Consider the following 25,567-nt stretch of genomic DNA (forward strand, 5'->3'; position numbering starts at 1 on the left):
TTGTTAGGCCCAGCGTGGGCGCTGTAGGCTCGGACACTGTAGGCCCGGAGACTGTAAGCCCGAGGGTCGCTGTAGGCCCGGACAGTGTAGGCTAACAGAGTGTGTTCGGGGAGCGGGGCCGAGTGTATTCACCTAGCGGAGGTTGCGTAGCAACCCGCCTCCCGGCCCGGGCAGCCGCCATTGGTGGAGCGGGAGCACGTGGCCGCTGGTTGGGTGAGGTCACGTGGGGCGCAGGGCGGTGACATCACCTTTTGTCCCTTATTTGGGAGTGAGGAAGTTGGCAACCCTATTTGGGGAGGAAGGAAGGCCAGCTTGGATCCTGTTTTCCAGCGTCAGCATTAGTGCCCGGAGCTGCTACAGAGCTGAGGGAAGAGGTTGATAGCACATAACAATGGATCCATCACAATGTGGTCTTGACTGAGGTCAATTTGACCCTCGCTTGTTTATCTTTGTCCTCCCTATTCTAACATAATGGATGATGACTATTCTGCTTTGCGATTTCCTTTGATAATGATTAACTGCTGTAGCCACCATCACTGAGACACTCAGATTAATAACTAGGTTGTGTGCAACTCTCATTATGAAAAAAAAAATGGAATTCAAATTTCAAACATATTAATCACAGCTTTTTTTTACAGGAGAATATCACAGAACATGTTGCACAGAAAGCATAATGTAAAAAATGACCATTCGGCCCTTTTAGTTCATGTTGTTATCTTCCCCCTCTGTGGGTAGTGGTCGAGACCTCATGTCTTGCCCCATTTCCTCATCAAGGAGTCATAGGACATAACTGCACAAAAGTGCACCATTGACCCAGAGTTGCCTTCGCCAGCTCTTTGAGAAAACTATCCCCCCAGGCAATTTTCCCCAATCGTGTAGGTGTTTTCCCATCTTGTCTTTATACAATTGGAAGTTTCTGTTCATCTGCCTCCACCATCCTTATTTTGGCAGAGGAGACCATTCAGCCCATCGATTTCATGTCTGAAGAAAGGTTTCGACTCGAAACGTCACCCATTCCTTCTCTCCAGAGAGGCTGCCTGTCCCGCTGAGTTACTCCAGCATTTTGTGTCTATCTTTTAGATTTTTTTTTTAGATTTAGAGATACAGCGCGGAAACAGGCCCTTCGGCCCACCGAGTCCGCGCCGCCCAGCGATCCCCGCACATTAACTCTATCCTACAAACACTAGGGACAATTTTATATATTTACCCAGTCAATTAACCTACAAACCTGTACGTCCTTGGAGTGTGGGAGGAAACCGAAGATCTCGGTGAAAAACCCACGCAGGTCACGGGGAGAACGTACAAACTCTGTACAGACAGCGCCCGTAGTCAGGATCGAACCTGAGTCTCCGGCGCTGCATTCGCTGCAAGGCAGCAACTCTACCGCTGCACCACCGTGCCTTCAGTTCATGTCAGTTCTCAGAGCATTCCCATGAATCTCATTCCTCTAGTTTTTTTTTTCCCTTTAACTATTCTCTCCTTCATGCTCAGTAAATCTCATCTAATTCTGCTGCCACTTGCCTGCATTGCGGGCAACTTACACTGGCCAATTAGCCCACCACCACACCTTTAGCTTGTGGGAGGAAGCCAGTGCGTCTGTGAGAAATCTGCAGGGTCACAGGGAGAATGTGCAAACTCCACACACTCAGCCAGAGTTGAACCCAGGTCACTGGAACTGTGTGGCAACAGCACTACCCGTTCATATCATATCATATATATACAGCCGGAAACAGGCCTTTTCGGCCCACCATCCGACTTTATGCATAGTTTTGAACACCTCCATCAAGCTTCCTCTTAACCTTCTGTACGAGGAAACATAGAAGCATAGAAAATAGGTGCAGGAGGCGGCCAATTGGCCCTTCGAGCACCGTCATTCATTGTGATCATGGCTGAACATCCACAATCAGTAACCTGTGCCTGACTTCTCCCCATATCTCTTGATTCCACTAGCCCTTAGAACTTTTTTCACCCAGAAAATTTGTGGAGTTCACTGCCACAGAAGGCAGTGGAGGCCAATTCACTGGATGAATTTAAAAGAGAGTCGGATAAACTCTCTTTTAAATTCATTCAGTGAATTGGCCTCCACTGCCCTCCGTGGCAGAGAATTCCACAAATTCACAACTCTCTGGGTGAAAAAGTTTCTTCTCACCTCGGTTTTAAATGGCCTCCCTTTTATTCTCAAACTGTGGCCCCTGGTTCTGGACTCCCCCAACATTGGGAACATTTTTCCTGCATCTAGCTTGTCCAGTCCTTTTATAATTTTATACGTCTCTATAGGATCTCCTCTCATCCTTCTAAACTCCAGTGAATACAAGCCTAGTCTTTCCAATCTTTGCTCATATGACAGTCCCGCCATCCCGGGGATTGACATCGTGAACCTACGCTGCACTGCCTCAATAGCAAGGATGTCCTTCCTCAAAACTGCACACAATACTCCAGATGTGGTCTCACCAGGGCCCTATACAACTTCAGAAGGACCTATACTCAAATCCTCTCATTATGAAGGTCAACATGCCATTGGCTTTCTTCACTGCCTGCTGTACCTGCATGCTTACTTTCAGTGACTGGTGTACAAGGACACCCTTGCACGAAGAGAAAAAGCCCTGGTTTCTCCTAGACCAAACGTAGACTGGGCGATAGTTTTGCTGGACACCTTTGCTCAGTCTGCCTAGGCCTACCTGATCTTTGTTATATTTGTCATCGCCATCATCATTAATAAACACAAGAATCAGTATATTTTATCAGCTTTCGAATGTAGACCAACCATTAAGGCTCAACGACTTAGACTCAGGTAACCTTGGTTCTAAAGGGCCATGGTTGTGGGTTGGATAGTTCTGAAGATGAACTCTGCTCCCTCGTGCTGTATCATGGTGAACAAGTGGCAGGTTTTTAAGCGCTATTAGTTCAGTTTAGTTGAGTTTAGAGATACAGCCCAGAAACAGGCCCTTCGGCCCACCGAGTTCACGCTGACCTGCAGTCCTGGCACGCTAACACTACCCGACACACACTAGGTGCAATTAACATTTATACCAAGCTAATTAACCTACAAACCTGCATGTCTTTGTAGTAGGTGAGGAAACTGGAGATCCTCGAGAAAACCCACGCAGGAAACAGGGAGAACGTACAAACTCAGTGCAGACAGCACCCATAGTCAGGATTGAACCCGGGTCTCTGGCGTTGTAAGGCAGCAACTCTACCATTGATTATGGAAAATGAATAATCCCAATGGTATGGCTGCCTCTCTGCCAAGGAGTTGTGGTTTCAGGCACCAGTCCAGAGACTTTAGTGTAAATAGAGTTTGGATAGGAGTTCCACTCTGTGTGAGTCACCATCCTGACCGTCAGCTATGATTCTCAGTCCCCATTCGTTTCGATGGCACAATTTCAAAGAGAAGGGTGGTGGGTGAATGGAACAAGCTGCCAGAGGAGGTAGTTGATGCTGGGACTATCCCATCGTTTAAGAAACAGTTAGACAGGGACATGGATAGGACAGGTTTGGAGGGTTATGGACCAAGTGCAGGCAAGTGGGACTAGTGTAGCTGGGACATTGTTGGCCGGTGTGGGCGAGTTGGGCCGAAGGGCCTGTTTCCACACTGTATCACTCTGAGCAGAACTCCCCAAATGTTTTGGGTAAAATTAATTCCCTGACTGACATCAATGAAAAAAAAAACATGATATGGTCTTGTATCTTCAAACTTTTGTAGCACTTGCTTTGTGTAATAGATTATGAAGTTTACCACTCTACAGTAGAGAGAGCACATAATATTTTAGAAGCTGCAAAGGTCTCTGGAACATCCTGGGTTTGTGAATAATGGGTATTAATGTTCTTTTTGTCTTGGACACCTATTTTTATTCATAGCCGTGTGGTGAAGAAACTCTGCACTATTTGCAGATCTAGAGTATTTAGACATGTTTCTTAAGATGATTCATTGCCGCACAGGAAGTTAATCATTTTATCTTTTTATATTAGTTTAGTTTAGTTTGGTTTAGAGATGCATTGGGGAAACAGGCCCTTCGACCCACCGGGTCTGCGCCGACCAGCGATCCCCGCACATTAGCACTATCCTACACCCGCTAGGGACAATTTTTACATTTACCCAGCCAATTAACCTACATAACTGTACGTCTTTGGAGTGTGGGAGGAAACCGAAGATCTCGGAGAAAACCCACGCAGGTCACGGGGAGAACGTACAAACTCCGTACAGACGGCGCCCGTAGTCAGGATGGAACCCGAGTCCCCGGCACCATGCCGCCCATATTATTGTCAAGCAGAGCAGCCCTGGAACACACCACAAAGGTCAATATCGGCAACAAGGTCTGATTAAGAATATTTTAAAAAGAAGTTTATTAAAAGAAACATAAATCTGAAAAATCAAGGCTGTTTCCAAAACAGATTTTAAATTTGCGAGATCAAAAATCAGCGTAAACAAACGCAAAACATGGTGTCACCATCTTATTACTGTTAAGCTCACAGATGAAATCCAGCTTACTTGCTTACTTTACCTGAACCCAACATGTTTTTCTACATATAACCTGTTTTATGAGGCATGCCAAAAAGCTAGAATGTATCAAACAATACAAACAGTAGAACTAAAGACCTTTAACTATAATAATCTTTTCAGGAATGTAACAAGTCCTATTATTGTAAGATGACCTTTTTTTCATCATTGTTAGCATGAAAGCAAGAAAATCAGATGGGAATATTTATCATTCATTTGTGCAGTTTGGCCTGAGCCCCTTTTTGAAGCTGGACTTCCCTTGAATAAGTTACCAGGCCCCACGGTCCGGATTTGTCTACATCACAGGTACAGTCAGTGACACAGCTCCAAGTCTGAGTTGGACTTCTCTGGTTTTGCACTAACCATTAAAAATAACACGGTCGTAGAACATCTGGCCAAAAACATGGTGAAAGAGGTGGATTTAAATGAGCACTTTAAAGCCAGTAAACGAGGAAGAAAAGCAAGTCTGAGAGTTTATCCCCAGGCACCTGAAGGCAAGCACGCTGCAGTGGAGCAACTGAATCTGTGAGCCTTGTATTCAATGGGACCAAGGGTGTTGAAGAAGGCCCATAGGAAGCTATAGATGGTGTCAGGAAAAGGAATCGCCCTGGGGATTTGAAAAAGTAATGGGAAGTTTAGATTTGAGGCAGCAGAGTTTTAGACGTTAAGCTGCATGGAGTCTGCGTGTAAAATGTTAGGCAGGAGTGCCTTAAAGCAGCCAAGTCTGAGGGTAACAAAGAAATTAGGGTCAGGTAGGGAACTTCAGTTTGTGCTAAGGACCAAGGACCTTAATTCAGACTAGACATTATTAGGTAGAAAGACATTTCTGCTCACCATGACAGGCAGACAAATGTGTTAACTTCTAAAGTTGTTTTTGTTCTGACAGTACTCTTCTCTAGCTTTTTCTAGCACAACTTCTGTTTAGATTTTCTCTGAACTCTCCTATCTCACCCAGCCTTGGACTTGGTTAACGAATATTGGGAGGGATGAAAGCAGGCAGAAGCATTTCTTGGGTGTGGCTGGTGGTTTTGTTCATATTTTGACAAAATTTGGATTATCATTCATGCCTCCGGTCGGAAACTGCGAAGGTTGTCCACCTGTTACAATAAAAGCAAAGTCATGAAATGTTAGCATCAAATAATGGGCAAAACAGCCTATAAACTTTAGTTTCGTTTGGTTTAGAGATACAGCGCGGAAACAGGCCCTACAGCCCATCGAGCCCGTGCCTATCTGTACATTAACACCAGCACACTAACACTACCCTACACACACTAGGGACAGTTTACATTTATACCAAGCCAATTGACCAACAAACCTATATGTCTTTGGAGTGTGCGAGGAAACCAAAGATCTCGGAGAAAACGCACGCAAGTCACGGGGAGAACGTACAAACTCCGTGCAGACAAACACACGTAGTCGGGATCGAACCGGGGTCTCTTGCGTTGTAAGGCAGTAGCTCTACCATTACGTCGCCGTGCCTCTCTGGCACAGTTGGTGTGCTATTTATTTAACTGTGCATGCGAAAGTAAGTGAAAGGGTTCAAATTTCCCCAAATTCTTCACTGTGTATTGAACCCATCAATGTAAATCATGTTTACAGGCCATTTTATGTCATGACACTTTAGAAGATAATTGGAGAATAACTGTAAACTAAGTACACATAATTAACCTCACCGCCTGTGATTTTTGGCTTACTTACTTGAGCAATCAGTAAGTAAATGGGAGTGGCGTCACCAGACCCCAAACTATACTGGACTTGTCAATGGTGGGGTGGTACAAATCTAGACTGGCTCATCAATACTCCAGGTCCTTCCCATCTCCAACCAATGGGCTTCCTCCCCAACCACCCACAATGGACGCAGACCGTCTCAGTAGCAAGTTGGTGTAGGTGCAGGCAAACATTTTACTGGCCAGGATCTTAGGATTGTATACACAACCTGTGGTCCGGATGCCTTTGAAAAGCCCCAAAAGGATTTATGCATCCAGCCACGACGACCTGCACCTGAGATTTCATGCCACCCACTATCAGTGAGGATAGGCTACATCCTCCGCAAGGAAGGGCCCCATATCTGAGGATGGGTGGGTCGGCTCTGGAGAGGGTCCACGCGAGGTTTACGAGAACGATCCCAGGAATGATTGGGTTGACGTATGATGAGCGTTTGACGGCACTGGGCCTGTATTCGCTGGAGTTTAGAAGGATGAGGTGGGGGGGGGGGGGGGAACCCTCATTGAAACTTACCGAATGGTGAAAGGCTTGGATAGAGTGGATGTGGAGAGGATGTTTCCACTAGTGGGAGAGTCTAGGACTAGAGGTCACAGCCTCAGCATAAAAGGACAGACATACCTTTGGAAAGATGAGGAGGGATTTCTTTAATTAGAGAGCGGTGAATCTGTGGAATTCATAGCCACAGAAGGCTGTGGAGGCCAAGTCAATGGATATTTTTAATGTGGAGATTGACAGATTCTTGATTCGTAAGGGTGTCAGGGGTTATGGTTAGAAGGCAGGAGAATGGAGTTGAGAGGGAATTAGAGATCAGCCATGATTGAATGGCAGAGTAGACTTAATCGTCTGAATGTCCTAATTCTGCTCCTACAAATCATGAACCTATGAACAGCCCTGAGGTATAAATATGAATTTCTCTGATTTCAAGTAACCTTTACATTCCCTTTCTCTCCTTCCCTCCCCATGCTAGTCATCCTGCCAGTTTTACTGTTCAAATCCCTTTCTTATCACCTCTTCCACAGCCAACAATGGACCTTTGTGGGCTTCACCTATCCTGAGTCATCGGTGCGGGCTCTGAGTTGTTCCGAACCTTTTCCCTCCTCTAAGTTTCCCCCCTCCCAGACTCTCAGTCGGAAGAAGGGTCTCGACCCGAAACGTCACCCATTCCTTCTCTCCGGAGATGCTGCCTGTCTCGCTGAGTTACCCCAGCATTTTGTGTCTGTCGATCTGGACATGGTTGTGCAACATTTATTTACCAAATGCTGCCTGATTGTATGGAGGTGGCTGTGCTTGGTCTGCCTGTGGGTAAGCATAGGAGCAAGGGGTCGCAGGCATGGCCTGTTGTGCAGGGGATTGTTGAAGAGGCAATGGCTGGTACCCCTGGAAGCCTGGATACATCAACACAGGTCGTCCATAGCCCATCGGCACCACAGTTGCAGCAGTGGTGTTGACAACAGCTGAAAGAACAAGAGGAGACCAACATTAATTAAATAAAAGGAACTATCCACGGCCAAAAGTTATCTGACAATGTTTGGTTGGAATATGCAAGCAAAATCTCGCATAATCACTGTCGAGATGCCTGACCAGTGCACTCTGTGGCAACAGATTTGAGGCCAATATGTTTATAGAAAATCACAGAATTAAGTGCAAGCTCATTAAGTGCAACCATCTTGTGGCAGCTTCTTTACAATAGAATTCCTAATTAGGGCCCTGTCCCACTTAGGCGGGTTTTTTAGGCGACTGCCGGTGACTGCAATAGTCTACGACAATGTCTACGACAAGCTACAACAACGTACCACCTAGTGACGTCAAGCTACGGCAAGCTACCGACAGCCAGCGACCCAATCGTCACGACTCAGGACGTCCACCTACGACCGCACCTACGACCGCACAGGCAGCAACCTACGACAACCGAAGTCAACCTACGTCTACCCGCGACAAGCTACGACCGTGTCGGCGACAACTGAAGACAATGCACGTCATTTTGGCCTCCGGTTCTGACGCCGGTACCTGTCGCCGGTTGACGTAGGTCGTCGCCAATGGAATTCAAGGAAGTCAGCACCGGCGACAACCTACGTCACCTGGCGACAACCTACAACAGCGCCAACGTCAGGAGACATCAAGCTACGCTCATTGGCGTCAAACCAACGGACGTCACGCTACGACTCATTGGAGACGACTCACGGCCGTACAGGCGACACCCCGGCAACCGTGTGGCGACAGCCTAGTTGCCTGTAGTCGCCTAAAACATCGCCTAAGTGGGACAGGGGTTCTAGGCAGCTTGGCATTTCCCCTGACTGCCAGTGGAATCTGTAGGGAGGAACTGCAGATGCTGGTTTGCACTGAAGACTCCTGTATATCGGCGAGACCAAGTGCAGGCTCGGCGATCGTTTCACTGAACACCTCAGCCTAAACCAACACGACCTCTCTGTTGCCAAACATTTTACCCCCCTCCCTCCCATTCCAACACTGACTTTTATGTCCTGGGTCTCCTCCACTGTCGTGTGAGGCCCAGCGCAAAATGGAGGAACAGCATCTCATATTACATGTGGGTAGCTTACACGCCAGCGGTATGAACATCGACTTCTCTAACTTCAAGTTACCCTTACTTTCCCTCTCTCTCCATCCCTACCCTATCCTAATTCTCCAACCAGTCTGACTGTCCCCAGATTAAATTTTATCTCTGTGCTTCGTTGTCACCTTCCTCAAGCTTACAATGATCCATTCCACATTCTCCTTGAGCCTCGTCCCCTTTGATGTCCCGTATTCACACCTTTTCTCTCTCTCCCTCTCCCCTGACTCTCAGTCTAAGGAAGGGTCTCAACTCATTCCTTCTCTCCAGTGATGCTGACTGTCCTGCTGAGTTACTCCAGCATTTTGTGTCTGTCTTCAATGCCTCGAGCACCTTCCACCCTGCTTTCATCCCTGCCCTGCTGTTCTCATGATGAGAATTAGGCACAGTAGGTGATACTTGCTGCGATCATCTAAGTATTGATGGATCTGGCAGTGATGCAACTAACCCATTGTGTGGATCAATCGTCTCTCTGCTGTGTGTCGAGATTCAAGATAGCGTGACATTCGAGCCTAAATAGCCAGCCCGTTTCTCTTTTGTTGCCATGTCCACATTCTGTACAGGTGGACTGTTAGCGTTCAATTGAATCAGTTTAATGGCAGCTTTGTGAACTAGTGTGTCGGAAAGTCACGGTGGCAAGAGGTACAGAAATGTGAAAACGCACACCTCCAGATTCAGGGACAGTTTCTTCCCCAGATGTTATCAGGCAACTGAATCATCCCATCACCAACGAGAGAACGGGTCCTGACCTCCCATCTACCTCTTTGAAGACTCATAGAGTCATAGAGTCCTACAGCACAGAAAGAGGCCCTTCGGCCCATCGTGTCCGTGCCGCCCGTTACCAAACACAGTCTAATTTTAATCCCATTTTCCCGCATTTGGACCGTAGCCCTGAATGTTGTAGCATTTCAAGTGCCCATCCAAATCCCTGTTAAACGTTGTGAGTGTTCCCGCCTCCACCACCACCCCAGGCAGTGAGTTCCAGACTCCAACCACCCTCTGGGTGAAAAAGTTCTTTCTCACATCCCCCCGAAACCTCCCTCCCCTTACCCTGTATCTATGTCCCCTCGTTGTTGAACCTTCCACCAGTGGAAGAAGTTCCCCGCCATCTACCTTATCTATGCCCCTCATGATCTTGTACACCTCGATCATGTCCCCTCTCAGCCTTCTCTGCTCCAGGGAAAACAACCCCAGTCTGCTAAGTCTCTTCTCATAGCCGAGGCCCTTCATCCCTGGCAGCATCCTGGTGAATCTCCTCTGCACCCTCTCCAAAGCTATCACATCCTTTCTATAATGTGGTGACCAGAACTGTACACAATACTCCAGCTGTGGCCTCACCAGTGTTCTGTACAATTCCATCATTACCCCCCTACTTTTATATTCGATGCCCCGGCTAATGAAGGCCAGTAACCCATATGCCTTTTTGACCACCCTGTCCACCTGTCCTGCTGCCTTCAAGGACTTGTGTACCTGTACTCCAAGGTCCCTCTGTACCCCTGTCTTCCCTAGGGTCCTTCCATTCATGGTGTACTCCCTCTCCAAGTTATTCCTGCCAAAGTGCATCACCTCGTACTTTTCAGGATTATATTCCATCTGCCACTGCTCCGCCCATCTGCCCATCTCATCTATATCTTCCTGCAGCTTGCAGATCCCTTCCTCGCTATTCACCAACCCCCCTAACTTCGTGTCATCTGCAAACTTGCTGATCATGCCCTGTACGTTGACATCCAGATCATTAATGTAGATTACAAACAGTAAGGGACCCAACACCGATCCCTGCGGCACTCCACTGGACACCGGCCTCCAGTCACAGAAGCACCCTTCTACCATCACCCTCTGCCTTCTGTCACTAAGCCAGTTTTTTATCCATTTTGCCAAGGTGCCCTGGATCCCATGGGCTCTTACCTTCTTGACTAGTCTCCTGTGTGGGACCTTGTCAAAAGCCTTACTGAAATCCATGTATACCACATCCACTGCACTACCCCCATCTACCTCCTTGGTCACCCCCTCAAAAACTTCAATCAAGTTAGTCAGACACGACCTTCCATTAACAAAGCCATGTTGACTATCCTTAATTAACCCTCGATCCTCCAAGTGAAGACTGATTCTGTCCCTCAGAATCTTTTCTAGCAGCTTCCCCACCACCGATGTCAGACTCACCGGCCTGTAGTTGCCAGGTTTATCCCTAATGCCCTTTTTAAATAATGGCACCACATTAGCTATCCTCCAGTCCTCCGGTACATCCCCTGTTGCAAGAGAGGCTCTGAAAATTTGTGCCAGAGCCCCCGCAATCTCCTCCCTTGCCTCTCTCAGCATCCTGGGATACATCTCGTCAGGGCCCGGAGACTTATCCACTTTTAAGCCTGCCAGAACCTCCAGCACCGCCTCCCTGTCAATAGCAATATGCTCAAGAACATCACAACCCTCCTGCTCCATTTCTAAGTCCGCATCGCCCTCCTCCCTCGTAAAAACAGATGCAAAAAAATCATTTAAAAACATCTCCTACATCCTCTGGCTCCACACACAGCTTTCCACTATGGTCCCTGATGGGCCCCACTCTTTCCCTCGTTATCGTCTTACCCGTGATATACTTATAGAACACTGGGATTTTATTTTATTTTGCCCGCTAGTGCTATCTCATGGCCCCTTTTTGCTCTCCTAATCTCTTTTTTAAGAACCGCCCTACACCTTCTGTATTCCTCTAATGATGCCTGTGCCTTAAGTTCTTTATGCCTTCCAAAAGCCCCCCTTTTTTTTCGAATCAATCCTACTATATCGTTCGACATCCAAGGTTCTTTGGACTTGTTTGTCCCACCCTTAAACTTTAGGGGAACATGCTTCCTCTGTACTTTTTCAATTATTCCTTTGAATGACTCCCACTGTTCTGATGCGGTCCTCCCCACGAGAAGCTGATCTCTTGGACTATCTTTAATGGAACTTACTGGACTTTATCTTGCACTAAAGATTATTCTCTTTATTATCATATCATATCATATATATACAGCCGGAAATAGGCCTTTTCGGCCCACCAAGTCCGTGCCGCCCAGCGATCCCCATACACTAACACTATCCTACACCCACTAGGGACAATTTTTACATTTACCCAGCCAATTTCTCTGTTCCACTTGTAAATAAACTATATTCTACACTCCAATTTGTACCAGCATCTGCAGTTATTTTCTTACATATTCTGCACTCCGGTATTTTTCTTTGTTCTATCGTTTGTGCTTACTTTTGGCTTGACTGTATTCAAGGATGGTGTTATCTGATTCGATTGCATGGCGCATAAGCACTGCACCTCAGGGCAGGTGACAATAATAAACCACAGCCAGAACAGTTACTCACTCGTTTGGTGAGGTGTCGATCTGCAACAGCAGCAGCAGCACCATACTAGCAGTGCAACCACAATGATGCCCCCCACCACTCCAGCTCCAATTATTATCTTCTGCCTATGGAAAATAGAAGGGAAGATTAATTAAAATGAGAGGAAATTAGAGGTCTGGACAGAGTGCATGTGGGGAGGATGTTGCCACCAGTGGGAGAGTCCAGGACCAGAGGTCATAGCCCCAGAATGAAAGGACGTTCCTTCAGGAAGGAGATGAGGAGGAATGTCTTCAGTCAGAGGGTGGTGAATCTGTGGAATTATTTGCCTCAGAAGGCTGTGGAGACCAAGCCAATGGATATATTTAAGGCAGAGATGGATAGCTTCTTGATTAGTACAGGTGTCGGGGGTTATGGGGAGAAGGCAGGAGAATGGGGTCAGGAGGGAGAGATAGATCAGCCATGATTGAATGGGGGAGTAGACTTGATGGGCCGAATGGCCTAGTTCTGCTCCTATCAATTATGAACTGATGAACATAAAATGCTGAAGAGAGAGAGTGGAGCCACAATGCTGCCCAGTGGATCATCACTCACTTGGTCATTGGGATGGGCAAGGTGTGGGTACTTAAACTCCCGTGGTTTTGTTTTTGGGTTGAGAGCAAGGCTGAGCATAAGTAAAGGGTTGGGATGGGCTGTTGGTCCAAAGGAACTAGACCTTACACCGAAGCACGGATTGTGTCTGCTTCATTATTACACATCTGAGACACAGATGTGACAGGCACCGGCTGCAGTGGTGGGGGGGGTTGCTGCTGGGTGACACTGGGCGGCTGCAGTAGGTGGGGGGGTTGCTGCTGGGTGGCTGCAGTGGTGGGGGGGGTTGCTGCTGGGTGACTCTGGGCAGCTGCAGTAGGTGGGGGGGTTGCTGCTGGGTGACACTGGGTGGCTGCAGTAGGTGGGGGGGTTGCTGCTGGGTGACATTGGGTGACTGCAGTAGGTGGGGGGGTTGCTGCTGGGTCACTCTGGGTGGCTGCAGTAGGTGGGGGGGTTGCTGCTGGGTGACTCTAGTCCCCCCCCCCCAATCTTTGCACATCCCCAATCCTGTCCACTCGCCCCTTCAGTTTCATGTTTCATGTGTCTTGTGTTTTATGGCTGTTGGCAGATCAATTTCCCTCCTGGGATAAATAAAGTCCCACCACATCGTGTTGTATGGGGGTATGGGGAGAAGGCTGGAACGGGGTACTGATTGTTAATGATCAACCATGATCACAATGAATGGCGGTGCTTGCTCGAAGGGCCAAATGGCCTCCTCCTGCACCTATTGTCTATTGTCTATTGTATTGTATTGCTATTGTAAAGAATGTATTGTTTTGCCTGTACATATTTTTTACGTATAAAATATACCTTTGAAGATGATAAGCAAACTCTGATATACTTATTGATTTTTTAAAGATCTTTTTACCTGGCCGATATCTTTGGCCTGTTGTGATGACTTCAACGTAACTAGGCATGACATGCAGACCAACATGACTGTGGCGTAGCTACTGTACATCTGTACTCCTTTAGTGGAAGCATTTGCTAACAGCTTTTGTTATGCTGATAGTTTGACCCCGAGTGGAGGTATAAATTAAAACTGCTGCTTTAATTAAATCATCACAAGTATGATTTGGGGGTTATAAATTAAGAGTGGAGAGAGGGGGAGGGGAAGGGAGATGGAGAGAGAGAGAGAGAGGGGGAGAGAGGGCAAGGAAGAGAGAGAGGGAGGAGGGAAAGATGGAGAGGGAGAGAGGAAGGGAGAGGAGAGAGGGAGAGAAGGAGAGAGGGGGGGAGAGAGAGAGAGAAAGGGAGGGGGAGAGAGAGAGGGAGAGGGAGAGGGAGAGAGAGAGAGAGAGGGAGAGGTGGTGGCTCTCCGTCTCAGGACTCTGCGGAGGTGCGTGTACGCGGAGCACCCTCACAGGTGGCACGCTCTGGCCACGTATTTTTTCCGCCAGGGCCAGTGCCTAAGGGGGGTTTGGCGGCTCCCGGTGGCGGGCATCAGTCGACCCGCCACGCGGGGCATGCCAAGCTTTTACCGCGATGTGTTGAGAGTGAGGAATTTGGTCATCTTCAGTCAGCGCTTTGCTCCTCAGGGAGAGGGGGGTGTTGTGGCTGTGGGGGGGGCCGGTCCTCATGCTGTCGCGGTGGGTGTCGGGGAGCGGCGTGTGCTTGGAGTGATTCCGGCCGAGCTTACCCCCGCCCCGCCGGAACTGCTCATCGGGCCCAGGCTCCGGAATATTTCCCGGGAGCCGGCCCCACACAACTTGAGCCGCCTCTCCCAGATGCCCAGCGTGCCGTTCCGTGATGCAGGCAGACGTTTACTGCATAGGATGCTCCTGCACACTCTGCACCTCCTCGCCTTCGTCTTCCGTCCGGATACGCCTTGGCGATCCGTGTTACCACCTGATGGCGGGGGTGGTCCCCAGTGGAGGTCTCTCTACAAGGGTGTCCTCCCCCTTTACATCGGGGACCTGGGGTGGAGAGTGTTGCACAGAGCCGTTGTGTGTAATAAATTTTGGAGTCGTTTCACCGACTCGCCGGCCGCCTGTATTTTCTGCGGCGAGGAAGAGTCCGTGTTCCACATGTACATGGAGTGTGTGAGGTTGCTGCCCCTGTATGCGTATCTGAAGGGGTTGCTCCTCAAGTTTTGGCTGCATTTCAGTCCTACGATCCTGGTGTTTGGGCTCGGGGCTGGGAGTGGGGAGGGCCGGTCAGGAGGGTGGGATTTCCCTGTCGGTTTGTTCTTGGGCCTGGCCAAGATGGCCATTCGTGGGTCCAGGCAGCGGGCGGTCGATGGTCTTGCCAGAGTGGGCTGCCTTCCCCTCTTCCGAGCCTACGTCCGTGCGCGCGTGACCCTAGAGAGGGAACACGCAGTGTCCACGGGGACGCTGGAGGCCGTCCGTGAACGCTGGTCACCGCGGGGGGTTGAGAGCATTGTAAATAATGAAGGCAATGTTGTATTATAATGATTACCTGATGTTTTGTAATCTCTGATTGTGGTTTTGATGTGATGTATCATGTGATTGTGCTGAATAAAGACTTTGAAAAAAGAAAAAAAGAAAAAAAAAAGAGAGAGAGAGAGAGAGAGAGTTGCTGAGCTAAGGGTTAAAGTGTTGGAAGGGGCACTTTGCAACAATTATCGTGCAAGTTCCACCCATATATTGCTACGAAAAAGTCAAGAAAAAGAATACCCCTTGAGTCTGCGAGAGCGGGGGCGGAAGATGACTCTTCGACAGACCACACGGCAACAGACCCAGGAACGGAATCGACTATGAATCAGACAACCGGCACAGCAATTGACAGAGCAACAGCGCCGGCAGGACACAAGCTACGAAGCTGCATCTGTGGCTGGGAAAAGATAACATCAAAGAAGGGTCTCAAGATCCAACAGGGCATGAAAAAGTGCCTGAGAGCTTGGTGGGGGGCCTCGCATTGACCATAACTTCCTAAGAGGTAGGTCAAATCAGTCGAGTGAAGCCCAGTGGCAGGATAATCACCACAGTCCACAGGGTATCAGCACCCCAGGCGAAGCTCAACCAAGTATAGTCCCACCAACGGACACGAGTACAGAGCCCAACCAGCCACAGTCTGCGGTAGAGAGGAAGATGGAAGGGAGAAAGCCTCAAATCTTGTGGCCTAAATCCTGCCTGAGGAAACAGTGGGAGACCATTAACACTGACCTCGTCCATCTTCTGGAAGGATTGAAGGGATGTGTAGAAAGAAAACTGGAGAAGATGGGAGACATCATATACAACTATGGGGCAGAGAGATTTGGGGTGAAGGTCAAGAAACAGAGGACACTGAAGGAACTATCACTCCAGTACAAGTCCGGGAGGCAGCAGGAGATGAAAAGACTGGTGAAGGAAAGGAGGCAGCTGAGAAAACAGTGGAGGAAGGCCACAGAGGCAGAAAGGGAAGGGCTCGAGGCACTGCAGGCAGAAGGAAAGCAGCGCCTGGCAATCCTGCGAAGAGCAGAATGCCTGAGAAAGCAACACAAGAAGAAAGAACGGGCGAGGACAGGCTTTTACAGAGATCCATATAAGTTTGTCAAAAGCCTCTTTGTCAAGGAGAAGAGTGGGATCCTGAAAGTACCTGTAAGGGAACTAGAGGAGCATCTGAGGAAGACGTACTCCGACAACCTGAGGCATAAGCCAGTCACCATTCCAGATGACATGCCACCTATTCATCCACCTGAGCACCAGATGGACACAAGGCCTCCTACATGGAAGGAGGTGGAGAACACAGTTAAACGAGCAAGATCAGCATCAGCCCAGGGCCCAATGGCATTCCATACAGGCTCTAGAAGAACACCCCTGGTGTCCTGAAATACCTCTGGAAGTTAATGAAAGTGGCGTGGGGGAAAGGAATCATACCTAAGGCATGGCGAAGGGCAGGAGGGATCCTAATTCCCAAAGAAAAGAACTCTTCAACCATTAGCCAATTCCGCCAGATCAGCCTTCTGAATGTGGAAGGAAAGATCTTCGTTGGTATTGTGGCCCAAAGACTCTCAGCGTTTATGCAGAGCAACAACTTCATTGACACGTCAGTGCAGAAAGCAGGGGTACGTGGTTTCTCAGGATGTCTGGAACATGCAAATGTCATCTGGCACCAGATACAAACTGCCAAGAAAGAAAAGAGAGATCTGCATGTGGTTTTCTTAGATCTTGCCAATGCCTTTGGTTCAGTGCCCCATGAGACTCTTTGGGCAGCTTTTAACTGCTTCCAGGTCCCAGAGGTCACCACAAAGCTGGTAAAAGCTTACTTCCAGGACCTCCAGTTCTGCATCACAACACAGGACAACACCACTGCCTGGCAGCACCTTGAGATAGGCATAATGGCAGGCTGTACCATCTCTCCTCTGATGTTTACCATGGCAATGGAGCTAATCATTTGAGCATCACGATGGGTAGTCGGAGGGGAACGCTTGAAGAGTGGGCTGCGTCTTCCTCCAATCAGGGCGTACATGGATGACATGACCACTATAACAACAACAAAAGCAATGCACCAAACGCCTGCTGGATAAACTCCAGGAAAACATCAAATGGGCACGAATGGAGATTAAACCCAGCAAATCCTGCAGTATTTCCATCGTCAAAGGCCGGCTGACTGACGAAAGGTTCCGCATCAACAACGAGACAATACCAACTGTCCTGGAGAAGCCTGTCAAAAGCCTCGGGCGATGGTACACCGCACACCTCAAGGACGCAGAGCAGGTGGAACAACTCAGGCAGGATACAATCAGTGGCCTCAAGCAAATCAACAACACTGCTCTCCCAGGGAAGCTGAAGCTTTGGTGCCTTCAATTCGGTCTGCTGCCCCGACTCATGTGGCCAATTACCATCTACGAGGTCACTTTATCCCATATCAACCAGCTGGAGAGACTTGTGAACTCACAAGTGAGGAAGTGGCTTGGGCTACCGAGATGCCTCAGCAGTATGGGACTCTATGGGAATGGAGCCCTCTCACTGCCAGTCTCAAGCCTGGTGGAGGAATTCAAATGCACCAAAGCAAGACTGGACATGACACTAACAGAATCCCGGGACCCAATAGTTAGAGGTGTCGCTCCAACCCTAGCAACAGGGAAGAAATGGACTCCAGCAGCAGTGGTACAGGACGCAAAATCTGCCCTCCGACACCGGGACATAGTGGGCCATGTCCAACAAGGCCGATGGGGCTTTGGCCTGGGAGCAATGAAACCTACCTGGCAAAAGGCTACTCCAGCTGAACGTCGGCACCTGGTGGTGGAGGAGGTGCGCCGCCAAGAAGAAGCAGCCAGGTGTGCCAAAGCTATATCTCAAGCCAAGCAAGGCCGCTGGATGAGGTGGGATGGCATTGAGAGGAGGAAGATCACATGGAGTGAGCTGTGGAACATGGAGTCAATTATGTTGAGCTTTATTATCAGAGCCACATATGATGTCATTCCCTCTCCCACAAACCTAAATCTTTGGCTGGGAGAGGATCCAGCCTGCCCCCTGTGTGCAGTTCCAGCAAACCTCAAGCACATCCTGGTCGGTTGTAAGGCCAGCCTAACACAAGGTAGATACACCTGGCGACACAACCAGGTGCTGAGGTGTTTGGCAGCTGCACTCGAGTGCAAGAGAGTTACCACCAACGCCATGCCTATCAATGTCCAGCTAACATTCCCGCAAATCCTATCGTTCATCCGGGAAGGAGAGAAACGGAAGACTACCACCTCGCCTCTCAACTCATGCCCACTGTGTGCAGCCAGAGACTGGGAAATGCGGGTTGACCTAGGCCAGAGCCTTTCCTTCCCAGTTGAAATCGCAGCTACCAACCTGCGACCAGACCTCTTCCTCTGGTCCAGCTCCTGTCGGCGTGTTTACATCATTGAGCTGACGGTGCCCTGGGAGGAGGCTGTGGATGAGGCATTTGAAAGGAAAAGGCTGAGATATTCCAACCTTGCAGTAGAGGCAGAGGAGCAAGGTTGGAGTGTAAGAGTGTGTCCAGTGGGGGTGGGGTGCAGGGGCTTTGTAGCCAGTTCCACTGCAAGGCTCCTGAGGGAAGTTGGAGTCAGAGGGCAGGCCCAAAGGAGGGCAATCAAAGAACTTGCAAATGCCGCCGAACGGAGCAGTCACTGGCTGTGGCTGAAGAGAAAAGATACTGTCTGGGCTGCCATGTGACCATCTAGAGGCTAACCATAAGACACACTCCTAGGGCTGATCACCCTGTGGTGGGCCTGCCTCGACTGAGGGTGTCTTGTGATAAAAGGCCGAAACACCCAGTGACGTTGAGGTACACAACTGAAGATGTGTCGGAATGGTAGCAACATCACCTAGTGGTCACCCCCAAGAACAACACCAGTCAATTGTAGTGCAAACCTTAGGGATTGTAACATCTAGTCCTACTAATCAATCTCAAGTGGTCAACATGGTGAATGCTGTGTAACTACATTTAGAATTAAAGAATAAACAATGTTGGAGTTAAAAGGGTAGCTTGCATGCCAAATGCAACCAAACTGTTTTAGATCAGACCTTTGGTAATTTCATGTAACATTGGGTGCAATACCATTAGTCAGCGCTTTCATGTATTTTACATCTGGCATTAGATTGGGTTACAATAAACTGTTCTGAATTGTGAGCCTTGCCTTATTTTCTTTGCCTAGACCAATTCAGACCAAGCTCAGAAATAAAATAACAGTGGAAGCCACGATTTAGACATAATGTATTTATAAATCTAATTCCAAAACACAGTATTTTGTAGATTTCATCCAATTCTCTGATGCAACAATTTGAACTCATAAAAACCAAAGAAGAGTCAAAGCATCCAATATTGTTGGTTACTTACACGTAGTTAGTCTCCATGCAGGCCACTCCGTCCCAACCCAACTTGCACTCTACGCTGGAGTATGCAGCTGACAAAGTAATACAGACGTTACAGAGATCTTAAATCAAATCAAATTGATCTTATGCAATAACTGTTAGTACAAAACTAGAAACTATTAGCCAAGCCTCTGAGTCAAATGTTTCTGGGTTGATAAAGTCATAAGTCATAGGAGCAGAATTAGGCCATTCGGCCCATCATGGCAATTCCTCCATTCCGTCATGGCTGACCTATCTTTCCCTCTCAGCCCCATTCTCCTGCCTTCACCCCCATAACCTTTGGAGAAGCATTTCAGAGATTGACGTCTAGTCTGAGGCTCTAGTGAATGTAGGGTTGCCAACTTCCTCACTCCCAAATAGGGGACAAAGGGTGACGTCACCACCTCACCCAACCAGCGGACACGTGCTCCCGCTCCACCAATGGGGGCCGCCCGGGCCTGGAGGCGGTTTGCTACGCAACCTCCGTTAGGTGGCGCCCGGGCATCCGGGCCTACACTGTCGGGGCCTACAGTGTCCGGGCCTACAGCGAGAGGCTCCCGAGCCTACAGTGTCCAGGCCTACAGTGTTCGGGCCTACAGTGTCCGGGCCAACAGCACCCCCCCCCCCCCCCCCAGGGCCTAATACGGGACACAGGCACGGGTGTCCCGGCTAATACGGGATAGTTGGCAACCCTAAGTGAAGTGCCATCTTATGGACCCCATGTTGAATGGGAGTTCTCGCTGCTCTCTCGCCTTGTCAAAAGAGATCCCTGAATTCCTCACCCACATCTGCTCTGTGTCCCGTAGTTCTGCTTCCGCCCCCTCTCTCCCGTGACAGAACAAGGATTGCATTCCCCTGGCCCTTGCCTTTCATCCACCAGCTTTGGTATCCCACATATCGCTGTCCATGTTGATTGTTGACATGAAGTAAGAGCTGGTACCACTCAACCACGTGTCCAACCTCTCAACTCAACTTAAAGCTAGAGGAATAGTCAGCAAAAGTTCACATTTTCTGCAGATCAATATCAAAATGGCCTTTGAAAAAAATAAATAAGGTAATGATTTTAGAGACCCAAGAGTTTTGCAGATGCTGGAATATTGAGGGGGGATCTTATAGAACCAACATCCAGGTTCAGGAACAACTTCTTCCCTACAGCCATTAGGCTATTAAGCACAACAACCTCAAATAAGCTCTGAACATAGACTACTATTGTTATTATTGTTTGTTTGCTTTTTTATGTGTGTGTGTGTGTGTGTGTGTGTGTGTGTATGTGTGTGTGTGTGTGTGTGTGTGTGTGTGTATGTGTGTGTGTGTGTGTGTGTGTCTGTGTGTGTGTGTGTGTGTGTGTGTGTGTATGTGTGTGTGTGTGTGTGTATGTGTGTGTGTGTGTGTGTGTGTGTGTGTGTGTGTGTATGTGTGTGTATGTAGGTGTGTGTATATTTATGTGTATATGTGTATGTACGTATATATATATATATATATATATATATATATATACATATATGGGCATGCATATATGTATATGTGTGTATTTGCATATGTGAGTATGTATGTGTATATATATATACACACACAGACCTTTTTTTCTGGTTTATTATATTGTTTCCAGTGCACTATGTTTACATATTCTGTTGAGCTGCTGTAAGTATGATTTTCTTTGTTCTATCTGGGACAAGTGACAATAAAACACTCTTGATTCTTCGCTCTTGACTCTTGAACTGGAAGGGTGAGACATGGGCTGGCAGGTGATGGTGGAAAACCCAAGGTAGGTGTGAGAGAATGGCCAGATGGAGCAAGGAAGGGGAGGGAGGCGACTTTCAGCAAAGGCTGGAGGACAATCGGTGCAAACAAATAAGGAACCAATTGGGCTGACGGATGCAAACGTGGAGATGAGAGGGGGAAGGTGGAGATGGAGGTTGGAAGGTGATAAATAGAACAAGGTTAGAGAGAGGCGATGGGCAGATGGAAGCAGATGGGAAAAGGAATAACAAACCTGATATCGGAACGGGATGGGACAGGGCAAGGGTTATGATGTTATTCGAAGATAAACACAAGATGCTGGAGTAACTCAGCGGGTAAGGCAGCATCTCTGGGGAGAAGGAATGGGTGACGTTTCGGGTCGAGACCCTTCCTCGGACTTCATGTCAACAACACCAAGGACCCTGATCTGAAATAAGGATAAGAGTCCAAAGAATGGTCCCAACCCGAAAAGTCGTCTAACCATTCGTTCCACAGTTACTGCCAAAGATACTCGAGGAGCAAGATAGACCACTCGACCCTAAAAAGCGTAGTATGTCATGGCGCCATTTTAGGCAGAAACTTACAGAAACATTTAAAAAGAAAAATAACAAAAATCTGTGAATTGATAGATGAGATGTATTCTGCATTTTAATGGTGTCATCACACATACTGTTCCCCCACAACACTGATTACACTGCGAGAGGCATAACGAACAGCGGGTTTTGACTACTAAAATGGCCCCTTTGCGTACTACATTTCAGTATGGGCCATTTCAACGGAGTGGTCCATCTTGTTCCTCGAGTATCTTTGGTTACTGCCCACCACACCATCAAAAGCATCTATGTGAGGCACCGGCTCAAAAACCCCACTAACCAGGCCAGGAACTCTTCTTGCTGCCACCATCGGCAAGGAGGTACAGAATCCCAAAGTCTAAGACCACCAGGTTCAGGAACAGCTAAATTCCTACAAACATCAAGTTTCTGAACCAAACTGCGCAGCCCTAATCTTACCTCTACAATAGAACACCATGGACTAACCCTTGGACCAATAGAATGATGGAGTTAGGGAGCAGGGTAGGAAAATAACTGCAGATGCTGGTACAAATCGAAGGTATCACAAAAAGCTGGAGTAACTCAGCGGGTCAGGCAGCATCTCAGGAGAGAAGGAATGGTTGACGTTTCGGGTCGAGACCCTTCTTCAGACTGAGTCGGGGTTCTTCGACCCGGGTTCAATCCCAACTACGGGCGCCGTCTGTACGGAGTTTGTACGTTCTCCCCGTGACCTGCGTGGGTTTTCTCTGAGATCGTTGGTTTCCTGCCACACTCCAAAGACGTACAGGTGTGTACGTTAATTGGCTTGGCAAATGTAAAAATTGTCCCTAGTGTTTATAGGATGGTGTTAATATGCGGGGATCGCTTGTCGGCGCGGACCTGGTGGGCCAAAAGGGCCTGTTTCCACGCTGTATCTCTAAACTAAACTAAACTAAACTAGTCAAGAATCTTCCATAATTACGTGATCTTTTCATTCTGTGATGACATAAGCAGCAAAGTGGCAGGGTCTGAATATTCCCACAAATTTCCAAATGTCAGGAAGGATATTCTTGCTATTGAGGGCGTGCAGCGTAGGTTTACTAGGTTAATTCCCGGAATGGCGGGACTGTCATATGTTGAAAGACTGGAGCGACTAGGCTTGTATACACTGGAATTTAGAAGGATGAGAGGGGATCTTATTGAAACATATAAGATTATTAAGGTGTTGGACACGCTAGAGGCAGGAAACATGTTCCCAGTGTTGGGGGAGTCCAGAACCAGGGGCCACAGTTTACGAATAAGGGGTAGGCCATTTAGAACAGAGATGAGGAAAAACTTTTTCAGTCAGAGAGTTGTAAATCCGTGGAATTCTCTGCCTCAGAAGGCAGTGGAGGCCAGTTTTCTGAATGCTTTCAGGAGAGAGCTAGATAGAGCTCTTAAGGATAGCGGAGTCAGGGGGTATGGGGAGAAGGCAGGAACGGGGTACTGATTGAGAATGATTAGCCATGATCACATTGAATGGCGTTGCTGGCTCGAAAGGCCGAATGGCCTCCTCCTGCACCTATTGTCTATTGTCTATTGTCAGACAATGGAGCGGTTTCTCAGGTGAGGGAGAAAATCTGGAAACACAGGCCTCTCCCTCAGGTATCAAACGCCTGCTTGGAGAACACTGAGAACATTGTGAGCACGTCGGTGGATAGATCTGCACTTTGATGAATTTGAAACCATCCCTGAACCCTGGAGCGATCCCTTTCCCATTACAGAAACAGTGCATGGATGAAGTATTTTATAGACTGGTGGGGAATTTTTGGAACAAAGGAGGCTGAGAGTGGACGTAATTAAGGACAACAAAAACTGATAATGTGTCCACATAGTGTAAATAAGAAGGCTCCGTTTCCTTTCACCAAAAGAGTAAAAATGTGGCGACAGAGAATTAAAACAACTGGAAAAAGGATCTGAGGGAAGATTAGGAAAAATGTTTTCTCTCACAAGGTCGTATAAGGCTGGACATCATTGCCTGGAAGGATCATGGATGCAAAATCCTTCATTTGTTTTAAAAATTGGTAGATTGAACAATTGAGAACTGCAAGGCTAGAAAGTGGCATTTGGCCAGGTAATCTTTTTGGACTGGGGTAAATAACTAACTGCTGGCAGGTCAGGCAACATCAGTGGATGGAAATGGATAGATGATGTTTTGGGTCGGGACCCTTCGAATTCTGGTATCTGTGGTCTTGTGGTTTTGTAATGGGCTAAACGTGCTCTCACCATGCTTTGCATACACTAACGTAAGCTGTGGTCTAATGTTATCGCCTGTTTATTCAGAAGGAGGAAGGTGACATTTTCATCCAGAGGTTCACATGAGTTTCCTTTCGGCCATTTTATGATCTCAGAAAGCTATTGGTGCCAGAAAAATGGCCGGTGAGGAGTTGGGTCTAAAATCTCAATGTGACTACATTTGTCTGATATTATATTAAACAAAAACAGGCTTCCAAACTGAATCCATTTGAATGGGATATTGTGCAATGTTTCATCTCATTCCCCTCATCCCTAAAGATTTTGTGGACTTAATGCTTGATCAACAAACTTGGGTGAATATTTTTTAAAGATTTTACATTGTTGAACGTGTTTGTGTTTTGGACAGTCAGGGGAGAGTCTGACGATTTCTGAAACTTCAATTGCGACTGAGAATGGAAAATGCAAATCAGACTGATATAACATTTAACATGACCTGGAACTCGAAAAAAAGGTCTTTTGTAAAAGGCCACAGTGGCAGGATCTGAATATTCCTGTAACTTTCCATAAGTTGTCAGAGAGTTGGCGGCGGTCACGGTGGTGCAGCGGTAGAGTTGCTGCCTTGCAGCGATTACAGCGCCAGAGACCCGGGTTCCAACCCGACTACGGGTGCTGTACATATGGCGGCACGGTGGTGCAGCGGTAGAGTTGCTGCTTTACAGCGAATGCAGCGCCGGAGACTCAGGTTCGATCCTGACTACGGGTGCTGCACTGTAAGGAGTTTGTACGTTCTCCCCGTGACCTGCGTGGGTTTTCTCCGAGATCTTCGGTTTCCTCCCACACTCCAAAGACGTACAGGTATGTAGGTTAATTGGCTGGGCAAATGTAAAAATTGTCCCTAGTGGGTGTAGGATAGTGTTAATGTGCGGGGATCACTGGGCGGCACGGACTTGGAGGGCCGAAAAGGCCTGTTTCCGGCTGTATATATATGATATGATGATATGATATGATACTGTACCAACTGGAAAGCAAGTGAGAGGAATAAATGTTCGCGTACTAATCGATCAGTAAAAAATGTTGTGCCTTTGACAATGTTGTACAATGTTGTACAATTGACAATTGAATTAATTGCTCGCACTTGTACGGTGCCACCCAATGCAATACAATCGGATGCAACATTCTTTTCGAAAATCACAAGGTAGTTTAATTCTTAAGAAAATTCTCTTGAACTTACTCCAGAATTATTGCTCTACTGTACGTATTAACACTTTTAACATCATGCCGACATAATTTGCGCAAGAATAAAATGTTACCATATTGCGGGAAATTTTCAATAAATGCTCCAACGTATTCCTTAAATTAAGAATGGAATGGAGCAAGTTTATTTCCAAACTCACCAGAAGGCTGAATTGCCAGGCAGGCTATCAGCCAACACATCGACTGCAAGCTCATCATCTTTATGGCCATATTTTCTTTCCAGTTTATTCCTTGTGTTTCAGACCTCAGTTAAAACGTGAACCTCCGGTGTGCTGAGAAGAACGGAATGAGAAAGTTAGTGTGCAGTGCTTGGAGTTTCAGTTTCGTTTCTAAATTGTTTTAT

General features: G+C 47.7%; 1 protein-coding gene across 1 annotated transcript; it reads right to left on the reverse strand.

Annotated features, from left to right (window-relative positions):
- Window positions 1–4,325: 4,325 nt before the first annotated feature.
- On the reverse strand, window positions 4,326–25,567 carry LOC144601582 (uncharacterized). The gene is made up of 5 exons (XM_078413791.1): window positions 25,365–25,567; window positions 19,452–19,518; window positions 12,138–12,241; window positions 7,477–7,677; window positions 4,326–5,595 (listed from the first exon to the last, which is right to left on the reverse strand). The coding sequence occupies exons 1-5, from the start codon at window positions 25,432–25,434 to the stop codon at window positions 5,531–5,533; spliced, it is 507 nt and encodes a 168-aa protein (XP_078269917.1). The 5' UTR covers window positions 25,435–25,567; the 3' UTR covers window positions 4,326–5,530.

This window comes from Rhinoraja longicauda, chromosome 17 (assembly GCF_053455715.1).
Source record: "Rhinoraja longicauda isolate Sanriku21f chromosome 17, sRhiLon1.1, whole genome shotgun sequence".
NCBI lineage: Eukaryota > Metazoa > Chordata > Chondrichthyes > Rajiformes > Arhynchobatidae > Rhinoraja > Rhinoraja longicauda.